General features: G+C 40.2%; 1 protein-coding gene across 1 annotated transcript in view; it reads left to right on the top strand.

Annotated features, from left to right (window-relative positions):
- The first annotated feature begins 2,988 nt into the window (after positions 1–2,988).
- Positions 2,989–17,732, top strand: part of DHX15 (DEAH-box helicase 15) — a 59,091-nt gene continuing 44,347 nt past the window's right edge. The window contains exons 1-5 of the mRNA XM_076336040.1: positions 2,989–3,153; positions 9,299–9,647; positions 14,220–14,413; positions 15,551–15,710; positions 16,121–16,339. Of these exons, the coding sequence (XP_076192155.1) occupies positions 3,086–3,153; positions 9,299–9,647; positions 14,220–14,413; positions 15,551–15,710; positions 16,121–16,339 (990 nt within the window). The 5' untranslated portion in view covers positions 2,989–3,085. The remainder of the gene's footprint in view (positions 3,154–9,298; positions 9,648–14,219; positions 14,414–15,550; positions 15,711–16,120; positions 16,340–17,732) is intronic.

Genomic DNA, 17,732 nt, shown 5'->3' with positions numbered 1-17,732 from the left:
CCTTGGGTTGGGACCAGATCGTTTATTATGCAGTCATATAGCTCAAAGCACGGTTGGGTGGAGGATGAGTTCAGGAGTTTGCAAAATATTGTTAACAGAGTGAACTAGTATCCGTCTGGGGCATAGCACTCAAGTAGCTGCTCACCCCAACTAACACACTATCTTCTTCCCTTCTTTTTTGCATTTGCTGCCGAGGTATAGCCTAAGATCTCATACCTGCTGAGATACCTGCTCCTTTATTCCTACCTCCTACAGCAGAAACTTCCCTGGTGTTGGCCATGCGGTAACCTGGAGCAAGACCATAAGTAGCTTTATGCTGCTGTGCACAGGGAGAAGCAATCAAGATCTGGAATGTATAGCTGCAGAGCTCTCCAGGCTCCCATTGTTGGATAGTTGCTGCCTTCTGAGAACCATACAGCAGTAGCTGCTCATCCCAAGTAATGCATATAATGCTTTTATCTTCTTCCACTGTTTTCCCACTTTCCAGGGAGACCTAGCCATTATTTTTTTTCCTCCCTTCTCTGAGAAGCTAAATGTGTGCTATTCAAACAGTCTATTTCAATAATAATTTGCTTTTGTTTAAGACAGCCATCATTTAAAATCCACTGCAGAAAGGGATTGGGGAGAGGTGTAGAAAGCCTTCCCTTAGCTGCATTCTGAGAACACAGCTCTGTGTACACCACCACAGCATCAGAAAAAATAAGCTTGATATTTGGGATAAAGAGAGACACCCTGTAACACTTATCCTCTGGTAATTTCTGACATAGATATTCCAGTGTTTTTTGTAATATAACTTGAAAAATTACTTCCAGTTTCACACTGAAAGCTCAAAATCCAGTTTTCCAGGAATATTTATTTCAGTTGATTACTCTAAGCAGACAAATGTTATTTTTATTACACTAGCATTTAGAAGTCCACAGTTTAGCTGTGGGTGCCATTTTTTTATATTATCTAAAATTAGGGACAGGAATGCTCTTCTACTAAAGAACATACTCTAAGGACTTGTCTACATGAAATATTTTAGTAGTTATACTGATGTAATCCTGTAAAATCTTTGGAACATGAAGCTATGGACAAATACCCACTTGCTGGGCTGGCTGTACTTGTGGAACAGGTCACTGCTGCTAGATGATCTTTCCTGACCACTCTTGTATTTGTTAGCTGAGCTGTTTATGTGAATGCTCCCTTGCTCTCACAGTCAGAGTTAACAAAAAATTATTATTTAAAACATCTGAACTAACCCAATTCCTTTGACCAAAATGCTTAGGGAGTGAGTGCTCATGCAAGTAGCTGAACAAAGGTTGTGGTAATCTCTGGCAGAAGGGCTGTGAAGAGTGATGGGGAGCAAGCCTTGCAAAGTGCATGTTTTTCAACAAATGCACCTAGATGAAGAGAGATACCGATATGATGGTGGTGCTTTTAATTTTTATCTTAAAACTATGGTTTTGGTTATGGTCTATGGTATGAACTTAAATCACTACAGTGGTGCTGAAGGAGCATGAAATAGACTGGGAACGGAGAGGGAAGGAATAGAGAACAGAATGTCCAATGGTTGATGTTCTCCAAATAGCTGTCAGAAGTATCAAGAACAGTGCCTCTCGCCTCTCCAGAAGCTCTCAGAGACTGGCTTTTATGAGCTGTGCTGAAGTATCAGGTGACTGTGCTGGAAGGCAAGGCAGCTGCTGAGACTTAGTGCTGGGAGGGAGCAGAAAAGGCTGAAAGAAGTTGTTGTGTGAGAGCGGAGGCTGGTCAGTCGAGCACTAAGTGTGTTTCTGACCTGAAGGCATGGTCATTAGAGGCATCTCATTGCCTGACTTCATCTTCCCCTGCCCAGGCTCATCTGTGCCTTCAGTTAGAGGACAAGTTCTGTTTGTGTGGATGGTTAACCCAGTTCTGAAAAGGTGCTGGGGGAGGTAGGAGATGGGGAACACAGCTCAGGGGCACAAGAAACAACTCTGAGGACTAACCCTTCTGGACCAGGCTTAAGCCTGCACACTTCTGCTGGCAGTTACGCTGGTTGATTACAGCTGTAACTGTTCAAGCAAAACCTAACTGTAGTGATGAAAGAGCACTTGAACTCATGCGTTCCATTTCACTTCAGGAATTGTGTTACTAAATGCCATTGTAGCTGGGCTCACACTTAGAAGACTTTGATACAGTTGAACTAAACAGGTCTACTGGTGTTTGTGTTATGAACATGGTCTTCCCTCGTGCTGGTAATCCTACATAGACACAGCAGGCAAACTACAAGAAAAAGTGGCAAAAACTAGTAACTGTGTTTCTGGGTCTTTGAAAGACAGTTGATTTTTTTCCTCATGAAATAGACTGCCATGAATACCTATTGTTGACGCTTAAGTAGTTAAAGGTTGTATGTGCTTTTACAGCACATAGCTTTAACGTCCCTGGTTATCTAGTATTTCTGCCGCTTCAGATGATTTGTAAAAGACTGCCCTTTTCTGCGCGCAAGCCTAACATACCCAGGGAAGTCAGTGACGGCCTAAAACAGGGGTTTGCCAAGATAGTTATCCTGCTTTAAACTCACTCTGTGCAAACTCCGGTTGCAGCGCACGCGTGCCCGGGCGAACAGAGAGGGCAGCGGAAAGGGGCTTTTCTCGTAGGCCATCAGCGGCAACGGCCAGGCTGCCAGGCCCTAACAGGGCACAACAGGGCTGCTCCGACTCGCCGCGGGAGCTCCCTGCGCAGCCCGGCCCCGCTCTACCCGAGCTGCCCCACCGGCAGCATGGCGGGCCCCTCGCGACCGTTGGAGCGCGCGGGACGAGACCGACCATTGCGCCGCGCGCCGAGGGAAGGCTTTTGCAGGCGGACCCGCCCGCGCGCGCGCGCTCCGCCCTTCCCCCCCACCCCCCCCCCCCACCCCACCTCGCCGCGCGCGCCAGCGTCTCGCGCAGCCCCGGCGCTTCCTTCCGGCCGCCATTTTAGTCGCTGTGCCTGGCCTCGCGGCGCCGCCGCCGCTGCTGCTCGAGGAGCGGAGAGCGCGCCCCGCCGCACCCAGCCCGGCCGGCCCGCCCACCCACCGACCGACCGCCGCATCGAGCGGCTGCCCGCCACCCCGTCCGCCGCCGCCATGTCCAAGCGCCACCGCCTAGATCTGGGGGACGATTACAGCTCCAGCAAGAAACGCACCACCGACGGGTAAGGGGCGGCGCGGCCCGGCCCGACCCGGGGAGCGCCGCCTGCGGCGGGTGGGGGATCACAGCGGCTCCCGCGCAATCCGCTCCCCATCCTCGGCTCTGGCCGCTCCTCGCGGGGCTGGGCCTCCCCGGGGAGCGGGGTGGCCGCCATGCGGGGCGGGGAGGAGAGAGTTGCAGCGGCCGAAGCCGCGCGGGAAACCCCCAGCGGCGCCGCCTCGGCTGGGCAGGCCCAAGAGCCTCGGCGGCTCCCTGGAGCGCCAGGCCTAGGCCCGGGATGGGCCTTTCTGGTGGGGCCGGGCCCCTCGGTGAGGGCTGAGGAGGCGGATGGCGGCAGCGCGGTGGTAGGGAGCGGTCGGGGAGAGCCTCGTGCGGCGGTGTTGGGAGGGGGAAGGGGAGGAAGCCGCCGGACTAGCCGCTTCGGCGAGCTGGGCTGGGCTCCCGTCGCGGCGGAGCCGGGGGCGGCGCGCTGCTCGGCCCACTCCCCCGCGCCCGGCTTTGTCTGCGGCTCTTTTCGTTCTTTATCTCTTTTTGTTCTCCCTTCTTTTTTTGTTTTCTTATTTCTTCTGCTCTCTGGCTTGAGAGGTCTGGCAAATGTGGTCCTAGAGGTCAGCATGAGGTTTGTTCCGCCTGTATAATTAGTGCCTACCGTGGTATGAACGTTATTCCTTTGTTAACGTTTTTCACTCAGTAACCGGCAGGGTTATGTTGACTTTAAGTAAGAATCGATGGCGAGGTGGGTTTCAGGGTAGGGGTCAGGGGAGGGATTAATTTTTTCCTTAGTTTCGCAAAGGATAAAGTTTTAGGACTGTACTGCACAAGCTTTAGCAGATTTTCATTAAGGTTAATGAAATTGCAGGAACACAGACAATACGCTGGTGCTGTCCTTTTATACACAGTTGTGTTAGAGCCTTCTCTGTGTAATCTCTTACCCTCTAATTTGGGGGGGGGGGGGGGAGGGAAGGCGGGCAGCTCTTTAAAGTAAATTTCTGAAGTCTAAAGGAACACAAACAAATACTATGTTTATCTAGTCTGTCCTTCTTGATGGAACACAAAAGACTTCCGTGAATTAATCCATTTCTAAAGTCCAACAGCATTGTTTTGGACCGGAGTATTTATCTAAGAAAAATGCTTAATCTTGTTCGCAAAGCTTGCAATAACTAAAGGTCTACCATAGCAGTTAGTGTTCACTGATAAACAGTCTTTGCAAAACTTGCCTTTTTTTTTAAGGTGAGCTTGTATAGCTTCAGTTTTTAGCCCCTAGAGTTTGATGCATTTTTCTCTGCTAAACAAAAGTGAATGTTATGAACATCTATTTTCTGTATGTAGGATCACCGTAATATTTTTTTAAATAAATGTATTGAGCTATTTATCTCCTTTAATACATTTTTGCATGATTTGCCAGAAGTTGAAATAGCTCTTCTGTGTATACGGAAAAGTTGTACATATGCAGCTTTTTTGTACATACAGATTTTTGTAAAATTTTCGAATGGTTATGCCAAAACTGGGCATTATTTAAATGTGGTACAACTGTTATGGTTGCTTGTAAAGATAATCACAGGTCAGTATTTCCTTGTTTGTATGTTGGTGGGTTTTATAGTTTTGATATGGTTTTATTTGGCATTGTTTTTACTGATTATCTACTGTCATCCTGAACTCTTAGTCTTACCATTTTGTATATGCTGTAATGAGTTCCCACCAGTGGTAAAACTTTTTAACCAGAAGTCTTTGACCTTTATGGTACCTAAAAACAATACAAGTGCTGGTCTTGTGGCCCTTCTTTGTCCCCTCCTCCTCTGCCAATAAAAGTGTTAAATGGCATAGGACTGATAAAAGTCACTGTAAGCATAATTATTGAGTGGGATTATTTCTAATATTACTTGAAATCTTAATTCACGTGGCACAAGCCATACCAATGTTACATTGTCCTGATTTATTTTAGGGTCGTCTGGTTTTACAGCTTATGGAAGGCTGTAAGGAAGATGCACAGAGAGATTTCTTGTTAATAGCATGTATGTACATGTCTTCCTCTGTGCTGAGAGTGCCTTTATGCAATGTAGTTGGTTTTGGAGCTGGATTAAGCTGAATTAGCTCCTTGGATGGTTACCGCTTCACATACAGAATAGTAGTTTATCTTGCATTCAAACTGGACCACCTGACTAAATATTAAAGTTGTATCAAGTTACTCTGTGTTTTTTTAGTTCCTTTTTAATTGAGGCCTGTATTGGTATGTGCGGCTCTACACGGCAGTGATGCCAGACCTACAGGCTTGTAATTGCTGGTGTAACCTTAAGCGTTGGCACGACATCTGTTTTCTTCCAGTCTTGAAGTATCATCTATGAAGTAAAAAACTCTTTGGAAAAATGGGAATTGTATGGAAGGTTTTTGGTTACAATGTTTGTGTGAATTGCATACATACTATTTAAAATCTGTTAATTTTTCCAAACATACTTAACTTCAGTTGTTGTGTAACATCACAGTTTCTGTGTAGTGGGATGTATCATTCGGACTAATTGTACTTTGTTTATTAATGTATAGAACAGAAATCTTCCTTTAGCTGCATTGGCTTTTTTGCATCAACTATTGCCATGTCTAGTAATGGAGAAATAACACTGATGTTCTATTAGATGTCCTTTGACTTTCACTGTGATGATCAGTGGTTTTACCTTGTGCCCTTTGTTTCCATTTTCATTTTTATATGCTTTTCATCCTCTGACTTAGTGATTGCTACAGCGTTTCTTTTGTATGCATGTGTGTGTGTATATTATATATGTGTGGACGTAAGGAAGTGAAAGCAGATAGCAGACCAGACTACTTCGCTTGAAAAACAAAGCAAAAAAACCCACACCCCTTCTGATTATGGAGCTGTTACAGGATTCAGGCACAAGACAAATGTGATTAAATTACGATTCTTTTATTTCTGGATTTGAGACAGTCTTCTCTGTGCAATAATGAAAAGTAAATTAAATGTGACAGTTTATAAATGAAGAACTGCCAAGTTGCATTTTTAGAAAGTTTAGTAAATTCATATGGCAGCATAACTGTCATTCCTCTTTTCTCTTGTTGACCAAAGGAGTCTGGATGTGTCTGCTAAGTTTCAGTAATAACAGGAGACTGGGAAACATTTTTAGGAAAAGATCAAAGTGCTGCTATAAAATGACAAGTATTAGAGAGTAAGTTTGAGGGCATGTTATATGTTGTGTTATTTCTGTGCTGAGATCTGGTTGCCCCCACTTTCTTAAAAAGAGAAAGAGACAAAACTCTCTCGATTAACCTGTAAGTAGGTTTTTTTTTTTACTTCTGAAATGTAGATAGAACTTGATAGGCTTGTTTTCTTATTTGTACGATTAAACAGCTGTAAGAGTTCAATGAAGAAACTGAGAAATGGGGGATTAACAGGACTTTCCATTCTGGATCGTATTTGTAGTCCATTTAATCCACTCTCTTGTTCTTGAGGTTGTATTTTTATCTATGCTTCAAGCCCACACAGATTGCTACCAACACAGAGGACAGTGCTGCTCTCTCCCTTGTGCTGCAAGTGAGTGTTTGGGAGACTAGATCAGAGAACTGATCTGAGTTAGAATTAACATTGGTGGAGGGTATCTAGGGTTCTTCACAAGGCCATTGAAGTACTTATACCAACACATGGGAAGGGTTGAAGGGTTGGCAACACTGTGGGTCTGTTCATTTTAGCAGTAGTGCTGGCTTATGTGAGTGAGGCTGAAGCATACCTGAAGATACACTTGATGATCTGCAATGTAGAAGCTTCTGACATCATATGGTTTAAGCAAATGGTTATGGAATAGTTTGTTTTGTTGGTGTGGGTTTTTTTTACACTTTGACTAGGTATCAGTGAAGAAAAAAAATCCTTTGGAAGTGCACGCGCACACACACAAACCAACAACCCCCCACCTTCCCCGCAAAACCCCATTAGTAGTGTGTCTTATTCTTCCCTTCAGTGAAATGTGTGCTGTTACCAGGTTGTGGCATTTTACCCTGGCTTTACGGTTCTTAAATTGCTTTTATACCTTTATTTCCTTTTCTTACTAATGATGTTACTGCGTGACCATGCACTTGTTTATCCCAATACCTGCAGATATTTAAAAATCTGACTGTGAATAGCTCGTTAACTACAAGTCCAAAGCTTCATTCCTGTCTGATACATGCTATTAGACTCTTCCACCATTAAGTGTAGCATAATGGAGCCTAGTTCCTTCAGTCTGTAATGGGGGTAACTTTTCCATACCAGAGAATATGAACCTATTGGGTTCTGCAATGTTTGCCTGCCATTTTACAGTAAGAAGAGATTTCTAGCTTGTACAGTATTTGACTGTGTTAGAAGTAACGTTGAAGCTATGGTATCTCAGATTCAAGCAAATGATCTAAAAGGGCCTTAATTTTCAGATGATTCAGTGTCCAAAGCTTTAGGAAAATCTATATAAAAGTGAGTTAGGTAAGTGACAGTAAACAGTATGTCTTGTAATCCTTCTTTATTTTCAATGGGTCTGTGTTAAAAGAAGTCTTCTTAAAAAAAACCTTATTGCGACAACCTCTGAAGCCATAATATGTTGAAGTATTGAGGGGAAAAAAATACAGCCTGCATAGATTACATTTATTTATGCAAGAAAAAGAGTGGTGGTTGTTTCCCATGTGCAGCACATTTTGAATTAAAATTTATAGAATCAGTACTAATATAGTCTTGATTACTTAATCTTCCCTGTAGGTAGGAATTTGCTTATTACTTCACCAGTTAATATTTGAATGCCAGCTGCATGTTAAAAAAAAAAAAGCGTGGAGAGGAGTGTTGGCCGACAGTTTTCTTTAGAAATGGTCTCTACTCTTTCTTTCAGGCATGCCTGAGTGCTGGTAAAGAAGAGGGGGAGGTTTTGTTTTCTCTTAATGACTGTTCCTAGAAATGTTTATATGTGCATTTACTATAAAGCTGGTGTTGACTTAGCTTGTTGCTTTGCCTTTTTGATGGGATTCCAGTTAACATAATGCACAAAAGAAGCTGAAGCTGAGGAAATCCTCGGTTTTGCAGGCAAAGACACCACTAATCTTTTGATTTACACTAGTTTAAAATGTGATGGGGTGTTTTTGTAAAGCATGTTATTTCAAAGTGCTGAATTAGGGTAAATTTGGGATTTTTATTAAAAGCATGTATCTATAGTTCTTTGCGTCAAACTGGGCGTTTCTTTGCAAGTGTTTCAGTGTTTGTAGGGAGGGCGAGATTACATGCAAGAACAAGTATGTGGATTTGCAGAATCAGAAATTTGCCTAAGACTGAGGCCAGAGATTGAAATTTCAGTGGATAACTATGGTGAAAATAATACTGTTTTTCTTTTGCAAGTGCAATGAACTTTTCTTTGACTTAATATTTGGAACAAATGGGAATACATAAATGCTGGTTGTTTTAAGTGTGTGGTAGGAGGCAATACTGGAGAAGATGGTACAACTTTATTGCATTGGTTAACAGTTGGATTTGATTAATTTAAGGGTCTTTTCCAACCTAAATGATTCTATGATTCTGTGAACTGTAGTGGCTGGTTTTAAGTCTAAGTTTCAGACTTAACAACCTGTATATCAGAGTTGTTTGAGTCAGAATTCTATGGAAGACTTTGAACAAAAAAAGTTACAAAGTAATTGTGGGATGTTAAAATCAAACATTTTTCCAGGGCTCACTTATCATCTTGAGTTAGTTTTTGTGGGTTAGCATAATTCCCTTGCTAGGTAGGCAAGAAGACTATTTAGTATTCTTCTATTTTTCTGCAGCAGCAGCAAGTAGGGATGGGAATAATTGTGAGAAAAGTCTAGAATGTACAGCTCATTCTTTATAATCACTAAATGAAGAGGGTTAAGATGATGCTCTCCATGTGATGGCTTTCTTCAGTATTGCCTGTAGTGAGAGGAACTGTGTCAGTGCTTATGTACAATGCATGTGACTGTGTATTTAATATTCAGTATGCATCACGTACTGTTACTCTTTGATGCTTATCCTTCCAGGTAGCTTTTTGCAAGGTTTTTTAAAAGATTTTGTTTATATCCACTTTGTACTAGATACCTTTAAAGTTGCTTTGTATTTAAATTCCTACTCTGCGTTTAAATATTCAAGTATCTCATTTTCTGCTGTGTCTCCTAACTCATTTTAGGAAAGATCGTGACCGGGACAGGGACCGTGATGACCGTTCTAAAGACCGCGACAGGGATCGTGACAGAGATAGAGATCGTGACAGAGAAAGGGACAAGGAAAAAGATTTGCGACCTACATCTAACTCTACGTATTATGCGGCTGCTGGGTTACCAACTATAAAACCAGCAATGATTCCACACAGTATTAACCCTTTCACAAATCTACCACATACACCACGATATTATGACATCCTGAAAAAAAGGTTACAACTTCCTGTCTGGGAATATAAAGAAAGATTTACGGATATTTTGATTAGGCATCAGTCATTTGTGCTGGTCGGAGAGACTGGGTCTGGTAAAACAACACAGGTGAGTTATCTATATGATACTGCTGTTTTTTAAAGGTTGAGACTGTTGCTAGGGGTGTGTGGGGGGGTGAAACTTCCTTTGGTTTCTTGAAATTTCATTGTGTAAGAACACCTCAGAAATTGTGAGCAAAACTAATTTGATGAATTTTTTATTTGCTTAATGAATATGAAAGTGAGAAGAATCTTTCAGCATCTTCCACTTTCACAATCCAGTCCTGTTCTCTGGCCCCTACTTCTGTTAGGCTTTATGATTGGTAGTTATCTTTCTGGTAAAGGAAGATAAGAGATGTTAATGGCTAGACAGAATTGTACTAATCCATAAACTGAGGTGATGGTTCCAGATTTACTTCTGTAGTTTATTTAGCTGTTTGTGTAGGTAGCAGCTGGAAGGTAGGAAAAAATTACAGAAATGGGGACTTGTAGCAGTAAGTTTCATAAAACACTAACAAATTTGAACTTAAAGGGAATTGAAATGTCAGGTACAATTCTGATGTGATCTGATTGGATCATGTGTTTTGGTGATACTCAAACTTGAGAGGAAGTGACTTGTGTTTCCTTGGTACCAAAACTTCTCAGAGGTCGTATAGCTTTCCAGTGCTGCAGTTAAAATCACATTTTTTTGTAGATTCATGGCTTTAAAAATCTTCCTCGGTACTGAAAATATTGGTAACAGATCTGCAGAGCCTCCTTAACCCTTAAGAAGAATTTTTGGGACCAGTAAACTGGGAAGATCTAAGGTATAAGGAACACCACTGTGTATTTATAGCAGGACAAACTTGCTCAAAACTTTAATCTATCCTCTGGTTTGCTGTTTAAAATCTGTGTGGAAAAGTGATGTAAAAAAGTTGTGTGTTCTATAACCTGATACATTCCTTTTATCTAGGCAGAAAATAAAAACTGAAGGATATTTTAGTCTTTATAAAATGGATTATAGCTAACTTATAGTAAGTCTTACAGAAATTTTTAGTCATAAAATTCGGATGTCTAGAAAATGTGAAGGACACAGTAGTACATTGAATACCTTTTATAGCTGTATCTGAAATATTTGAAGTTATATGCCCTTCTTGCTACAAATTTTAGGAACCAATGTCTTGTTTGGAAGGTATCTTATTGCATGATCTGTATTGCTTTTTTCACATGTATAAGCTGAGACCAAGATTTTATAGAATTCTTCAGAAAAGTTTGATTATATAGTTACTTAGAAGAGATAGTATTCTGAACATTCATGTAAAAAAAAATTGATACTTATCTATATGAAAACAAGATTTCTCGTTGCATGATCTGAGAATTTGAAGATCTAAAGGGTTTGTATTCTTTATATCTATGACTTAAACTTCAAATACATCTTACTAGCATGTCATTCCCCAGGCATAAAGCTTTTCCTGAATTGTCTTACTACTTTACCCCTTATTTTCTAGAAGGACTCGAGAAACCTAAGGCATCTTTCCTAAAAATGGGATTTAAGCTATCAAAAGCACATAAGCTGTCTTGGAAGCTTCACTGCTTCCTCTGAATTTTCTCACTTTATGAGATTGCAGATATGTTTTGAAACAATTAAGAGTGTCTCTGTAGGAACAGATCACTGAAAACGATCCTGCTGCCACTTAATGAAAACCTTGTTTTGCATGTGATAGCGTCACATCCCTTTTGTGATCAAGTGCTGTCTTAAAACCAGTTGGGGGGTGGTTGTTTTTCTTCTCCTTACATTCATTGATCAGAGCAAGATAAATAATTATCTGTGGTTAAGAAAGCCTCTAATGCTCAAACTGAAGGTGTACTTGAACTATTTATGCTTGCTTTTATTGGTAAAAGGTTGGCATTATTTGAAATACATAATCATTTTGGAAGAACAATTCATTATCTTCCCTTTCTTCGTGATAGTAGAAGGCTATATGGTAGTAGATAATCTTTTTGAGTGAGCTGCTGCCTGTCAAGTCCCTTCCCTGATAATTATGTGCATATTTTCCCTTCAGTCTTGTAGAGCACCCGAGTTTGGGAACGCTTGGCTTTGACAATGGAAACAACAGGAGATAAAACTTTTCTGAAAGTCTTGTTCCACATAGACTTAAAAAAACCCCAAAGCACTGAAGAAGTATATTGGAAGCCAAGACCGTTAATTTTCAAGCCTTTAGTATTTGCAATGGCTTGGTTTGTAATTTAAACTTCACCCTCTAAGTTAACTTTTCTTTAAATGCTCTCAGAATATGCTCAGTGGTGGAACGGGTGTGCTGAATTTCTTTTAGAGGTTAAGTGCTTGCTATGATTGCAACATGTGCTCCCTTTTAAATGTGGGATCATATGTGGTGCTGGTATAATAATTTAAACTTCTTCCGTGGATGGAATAGTAGAGTAGCATCTGCTTTCACTTGAGAGCCTTAACTATAAAGGGTAGGATGTTTGTTGGCATAACAAGGGATGCCACTTTGTCAGCAAGTTTTCTTGTTAGGTGAAGTTCAGAAGCAAGGTGATTCTGAGTATAGCTTGATCTCCTGCTGTCCTTCCAGTCCGCGAGGGAGTTGATATGGGTAAAAGTCTGACGCCTTTCCAACTAAATTCTAATGGAGAAAGTTTTCAATAAATTTAAGTGGTTCAGAAAAGCCAGAAAGACAGTGCTCTTCGCTCTCCTACCCTGCATCCCTTCAAAAACTTGACTTTCCTTTGACTTTGGAATAGTCTTTAACAGCCCTCAGTGCATTTATCTTTGATCTTAGAGGCCACTGTATGTGTAGTCCCTGCCTCCTCATGTTTATGGCGGTTATATTTGAAAATCTCTTCATTAAGAAAGTCCTTGAGCTTAAGGGGGGTGCTAACTAAAGCTATTCCTTATGCTTTGATATTGATAAAAGGGCTTTTTTTAAGGAAAGTCAAGGGTTTTGGTGATTTGTAGGTGTTTTGTGTCAGTGGAGTTGAGTTAGCTTTATGTTAGGCTTTACAAGAACCAGATGATAAGAAGTGTTTAGTATATTCCCAGTCATGACTGAAGTAGAAAATGTAGTATGGCACAGTCCTTTACCATAGTGTTTGTATTTCTTTTAAAGCTGCACATGAAAAGTATTCTGGTGGTCATCTAAATCAGCTTAACACATCGAAGTCTTTGTAGCCCTTTTCTTTCATTCGACGCCAGTGCCGTAGGTTTTGCTCTTTATTGGAAAACCGCTTTAAATTATTTTTACTTCATGCTACTGTGGCCCAATAGACCTGCTGTTTTAAAGTTTATTTCAGGACTTGCTCTGTTAAAAGTCAAGAAGCTTCACCTCATATGCTTAGAGTTGAATTTTTATTAGTGACTTGGGAAGCAAATTCCTTTCTCTGCACTGCACATTAGAGGAGTGTGTATATGTTACAGGATAAGGTTTCAGGTTCATGCTATCAGTGTACAAGAAGTGCTATTATTTTTAGTTTTGAATAGGATTTCCAGAAATTTGAGTTCTTTTGTTGTGGTTTAACCTCAGCAGTCTGTTAGTCTCCTGTCATATTTTGATAGTCTTTGCTTTCTTTTTTTATTTATAATGGAACTATGTTCCCCATTTAAAAAAAAAAAAAATTCATTACAGTCTACACTTGTCTGCTTGTGGGTATGTTTGCTTGTGGGTATGTTTTAGTGTTCAGTTATGTCCATTTTGCTGTGGAAATACAGTATTGTAGAAGAAGAGTTTTCCTGGTTTAAATTATACTGCTTTTCCTGTTACTCAGCATTGGTGCAATGTATAAATGTTTTTTTTCCTCTGTAAATGTGAGCTTTTAAGAATACTTTGAAAACCAATTGCTGAGGAGTGGATTTTATTTGATCTGTAGACTTGGAACTAGTTGTGCCTAGAGATGCCTCCTCATAAAACATCACACTGAGAACATGTTAAGAGTATTCCATCTTCATACTGACCTTAGAAATTTTTCTGAATAAAGCTTATTTTGGGTGATTGTTACTGTGTCCAGATTCCTAACAGGAGCAGAAAACTGCTGACTGACAAATAAAATGAGTGCTAACATAGGAAGGAAAGCATAGGGGTTTCATATTTGGTTGATAAAATTTCAAAAGAACAATAATGAACCAAATGAACATAACTATACATTTTGTTCGTCGTAATTCCTGGCTAAGACCATTTTTTTTATATCACTAAAATCTTTCTTTTTGCTTAATGTATTAATAAGCATTACTTTTTAACACCACAAAGTATAATTTGCTTACTGTAAAACTTAAAACAAACTGTGCTATGGATCTCAAAATTCTGAGTGCTAACTTTAGTTTTGGTTGCTTTGGATCATGTTGGCTGCTGCTAAATATCTGTATAAGGTACTGATCTAACAGTACTTAAAGGTACTGTGAACCTATGTATTTCCCTGATAACTTCAAAGATAGTTATGTGTGCGCTTAATGTGAGCGTGCTTTATTTAGTGTATTTAGTGGCATTGGGTCCAACTAACTAGCCTGTCTGCTTTCATGCTTTGGATATTTTTGTGCATGCAGTTGGCATCTCAGTGGAATTATAACTAACTTTATTTGATACAGTACAAAGGTTACAGATTACATCTGGCCATTTGAAGTTTGTTTAAAACTGAATTTTATTCTTGACAGATCCCTCAATGGTGTGTTGACTACATGCGCTCACTACCTGGACCAAAGAGGGGAGTAGCATGTACCCAGCCTAGGAGAGTAGCTGCAATGAGTGTGGCACAGCGGGTTGCTGATGAGATGGATGTCATGCTGGGCCAGGAGGTTGGTTACTCTATTCGATTTGAAGACTGCAGTAGTGCAAAAACCATTTTGAAGTAAGTATGGCAACTGTCAGGTAAAGGTATACCACAGTCTACTCGGAGGTGGGGGGAATCACAGGGTGGTAAAGGGTGTGAGCACAGTAATGAGGATGGCAATGAATCTATGGACAGGCACTTTCTGTGTCTGAGTAGAGAAGGGTGACACGAGCTACAGCATGAGCTGAGAGAAACCTGGGGTGTGGGGCTTGAGTAGAATTGTAAATGAGTCATTCCTCCTAAAGAAATCAGAATGGAAATTAATTTTAAGCGATCCATAAAGAAGAGGGTGATCTGAAGAAGTATTTTTATGATTAAGGTGCTATTCAGAATAAAGTCCTTCAGCATTCAGTTTCTCTTCGTGTTATGCATTCAGCTGACCTTTGTCTGTAGTATCTTCCTACTCAGGGTAATCCTGGTGAAGTTCAGTAGCTTACTTCAGTAAGGAGAATTACCACAGAGTTTCAAAACTGGCCTACACCTGACTCTGGGACGCATAATCCAGTGTTTTAGTCGTCAACTGTTTTAGATTCCTGTGCTGTGTAGGTGGAACCAGGCCTACTTAATATGTCATTTGTAGATGACATTCAGAATGCTCGGTTAAAAAGAATTCCACATAGTGTGGTTCAAGGAATAGTGCTTTTCTATGAAAAAGATATCTTCTCTTTTGCTCATACAAGTAATTGAAGGCTGGGAATAAAGTTAGTGTGTAAAAAGAAATTGAAACGAGATGGAAAAGCAAAAAGCGAACAGATGATCTGCAAACAGAAAAGGGGAGAAACAATTGCAGAAATAATATTTCTAGAATTTCAGAGGGGGGTTTTCCCTTTCTTTTCCTGTCTCTGACTGTAGACCTGAAAGTCTGCCAGTAATAGTCTACAAACTAGTTATAAATGTTGCTAAACCTTGCTTCCCCCCCTTTTTTTTTTTAAGGCCCTCCCCCCCCCCCCCCCCCCCGATTTCACTTATACTCTGCAGTAATTTCTATTTGAAAACTTAAAATGAGCTTGTTGGAAATAGTTTACTGATGTTTCTATTTTTAAAAAAGTTGATGAAAAGCTTAGTTCAAGCAGCCTGGTAAATGATATGGAAGAGGATTCTGTATCAGACTTACTTAGTAAAATCTGTGTTTAAATTGTTTTTGTTTGTATTCAGGTATATGACTGATGGTATGTTACTTCGTGAAGCAATGAATGATCCTTTGCTGGAGCGCTATGGTGTTATAATTCTTGATGAGGCCCATGAGAGAACACTGGCTACTGATATTTTGATGGGAGTTTTGAAGGAAGTTGTAAGACAAAGATCTGATTTGAAGGTCAGTAACGATGAAGCCCAACAGCATCTCCTTCCTAGTTGCAGGCATACCAAATAAGTTATCTGTGTGCTTACCATTAGCTGATTTTTATAAATCTACTGAAGTAGATAAACAGTTTTTTGATCTAATGATAATCTGTATTGGTAAGATAACCCTAGGAAATTCTTAATGCAGTTTGTATTGACGAAAATACTAGAAACAACATAATTGTAGCTTAACCTTTCTGTATTTGACTAGGAATTTTTTTAGACCTTTGTAACAAGGGTGCTGTGTTCAGGTGATAAAAGCATGCTTAAATCACAGTCAACAGTTGAGTTTAGTTTCTTACTGTTACATAGTGTATGTATAACACTTCACAAATTCTTGTTAACCTTTGGAGTAACTTTTTTTTTTGTCCTCCAAACCTACAGGTTATAGTTATGAGTGCTACTTTAGATGCTGGCAAGTTTCAGATCTATTTTGATAACTGTCCTCTTCTAACTATTCCGGGTCGCACCCATCCTGTGGAGATATTCTATACTCCAGAACCAGAAAGGGACTACCTTGAGGCTGCCATTCGAACAGTGATCCAAATTCACATGTGTGAAGAAGAGGAAGGAGATCTCTTACTCTTTCTTACTGGACAGGAGGTACTTTCTTCCTTTTTTTTCCATCCATTGTTCCATACAGAAACTGTTTTAAGTGGTTTGTATAGACTGAAATGTTTAGTTTCCTTTTCTAGTTCATCATTTGAATGACCTGAGGTTCTCTACCTGCCGTATACTTCAGGTCCTTAATCATTGTACGTATCTGTAACATGCATATGCTATGCAAGCCCTCTCTAAAATGAAAATTCTCATTTTATTCATGTACCTCTAAAATAGAAACCTAGAGTGTGAACCCTAGGTTTGTACTGATGTGAACTCAAAAGTTCTGGGTACTTGGTAGCATCTATGTTTTGACAGTCATAAAGATGTGTTGCCTCTTAAATGAATTTTAAAAGACATTTGATTAAAATGTTTTCTGGCAGGTTGTCTCCTCCCTTAGAAAACCAAAACAATGACTGTCCGTATAAAAGCAGATACTCTGGTCGTTACATTAGTCCTTCTTTGTTTGGAGTATTGCTGTGAGTTAAAGTACAGGTAGGGAAAAATAACGTTGTGGCTTTGAAACCTGCCTGTTTAGTTCTGGTTAGAAGTTTTAGTTCAGACTAGTCTGGCAGGTGAATGTGAGTATTTCAGAAACAACAGAACAGAACAGAAACAACTGTTGCAAGTGGATGAATGCAGCAGTGGCAACAGAAAGGAACACTGCTGTCCAGCTGTTTCAGGAGATTTTGTTTTCTTCCCAGCATGCTAAATCAGGATGGTCTTTAACCTTTCATGAAGAACAAATACTTGCCCTTCTAATTATCAATTAAAAATTATGTCCTTGCTACATCACTTGCTATGTATTGCTCTAAATAATTTGTTATAATAATTATGGAAGTTGAGGGCTGGGGGGCACTGCCTTCAAATGTTATCAACTCTGAGCACCACTCACATTTGGCAAATGGCTCTAGACCCAACTGGTCTAGTACCAGCCAGTCCTACAGAGGTACTCTGTTCTCTTGTACGACCAAATTCTTTGATTTTCACTTGACACAATGTATTATAAACAAATTTTTAATAAAATCATGCACATAATACACATTCATATATACAGACGTAATTATGCATAAAAGTGTCTAACATTATCCCTGTATTGCCTTACTGAATCACTAATCACTTAAAACTTGCATTGGTAAGCCACCATCCTGTGGTGTTTTTTTTTTTTTTTGTCTAGAGTTCTCCAGTCCACGTATCCATAGATGATACTGTTTCGGGAGCAATGGAGTGGCTCTGCCTGGAGCTAGTCTGAATTTAACTAGTTAGCATGAAGTTGAAGTCTGGTTTAGCTTCTGTAGAGGAGCTTTGAAGTGTTATATCCATTTTGATTCATGATGTTTTGGGGCCTCTGAGGCCCATTGTTGAGCCTCATAATACGTGTTGAATCTAAAGTGAT

The sequence above is a fragment of the Aptenodytes patagonicus genome, chromosome 4 (assembly GCF_965638725.1).
Source record: "Aptenodytes patagonicus chromosome 4, bAptPat1.pri.cur, whole genome shotgun sequence".
NCBI lineage: Eukaryota > Metazoa > Chordata > Aves > Sphenisciformes > Spheniscidae > Aptenodytes > Aptenodytes patagonicus.
Note: the sequence above shows the minus strand (reverse complement) of the source record. Positions and strands in the feature narration are given on the sequence as shown.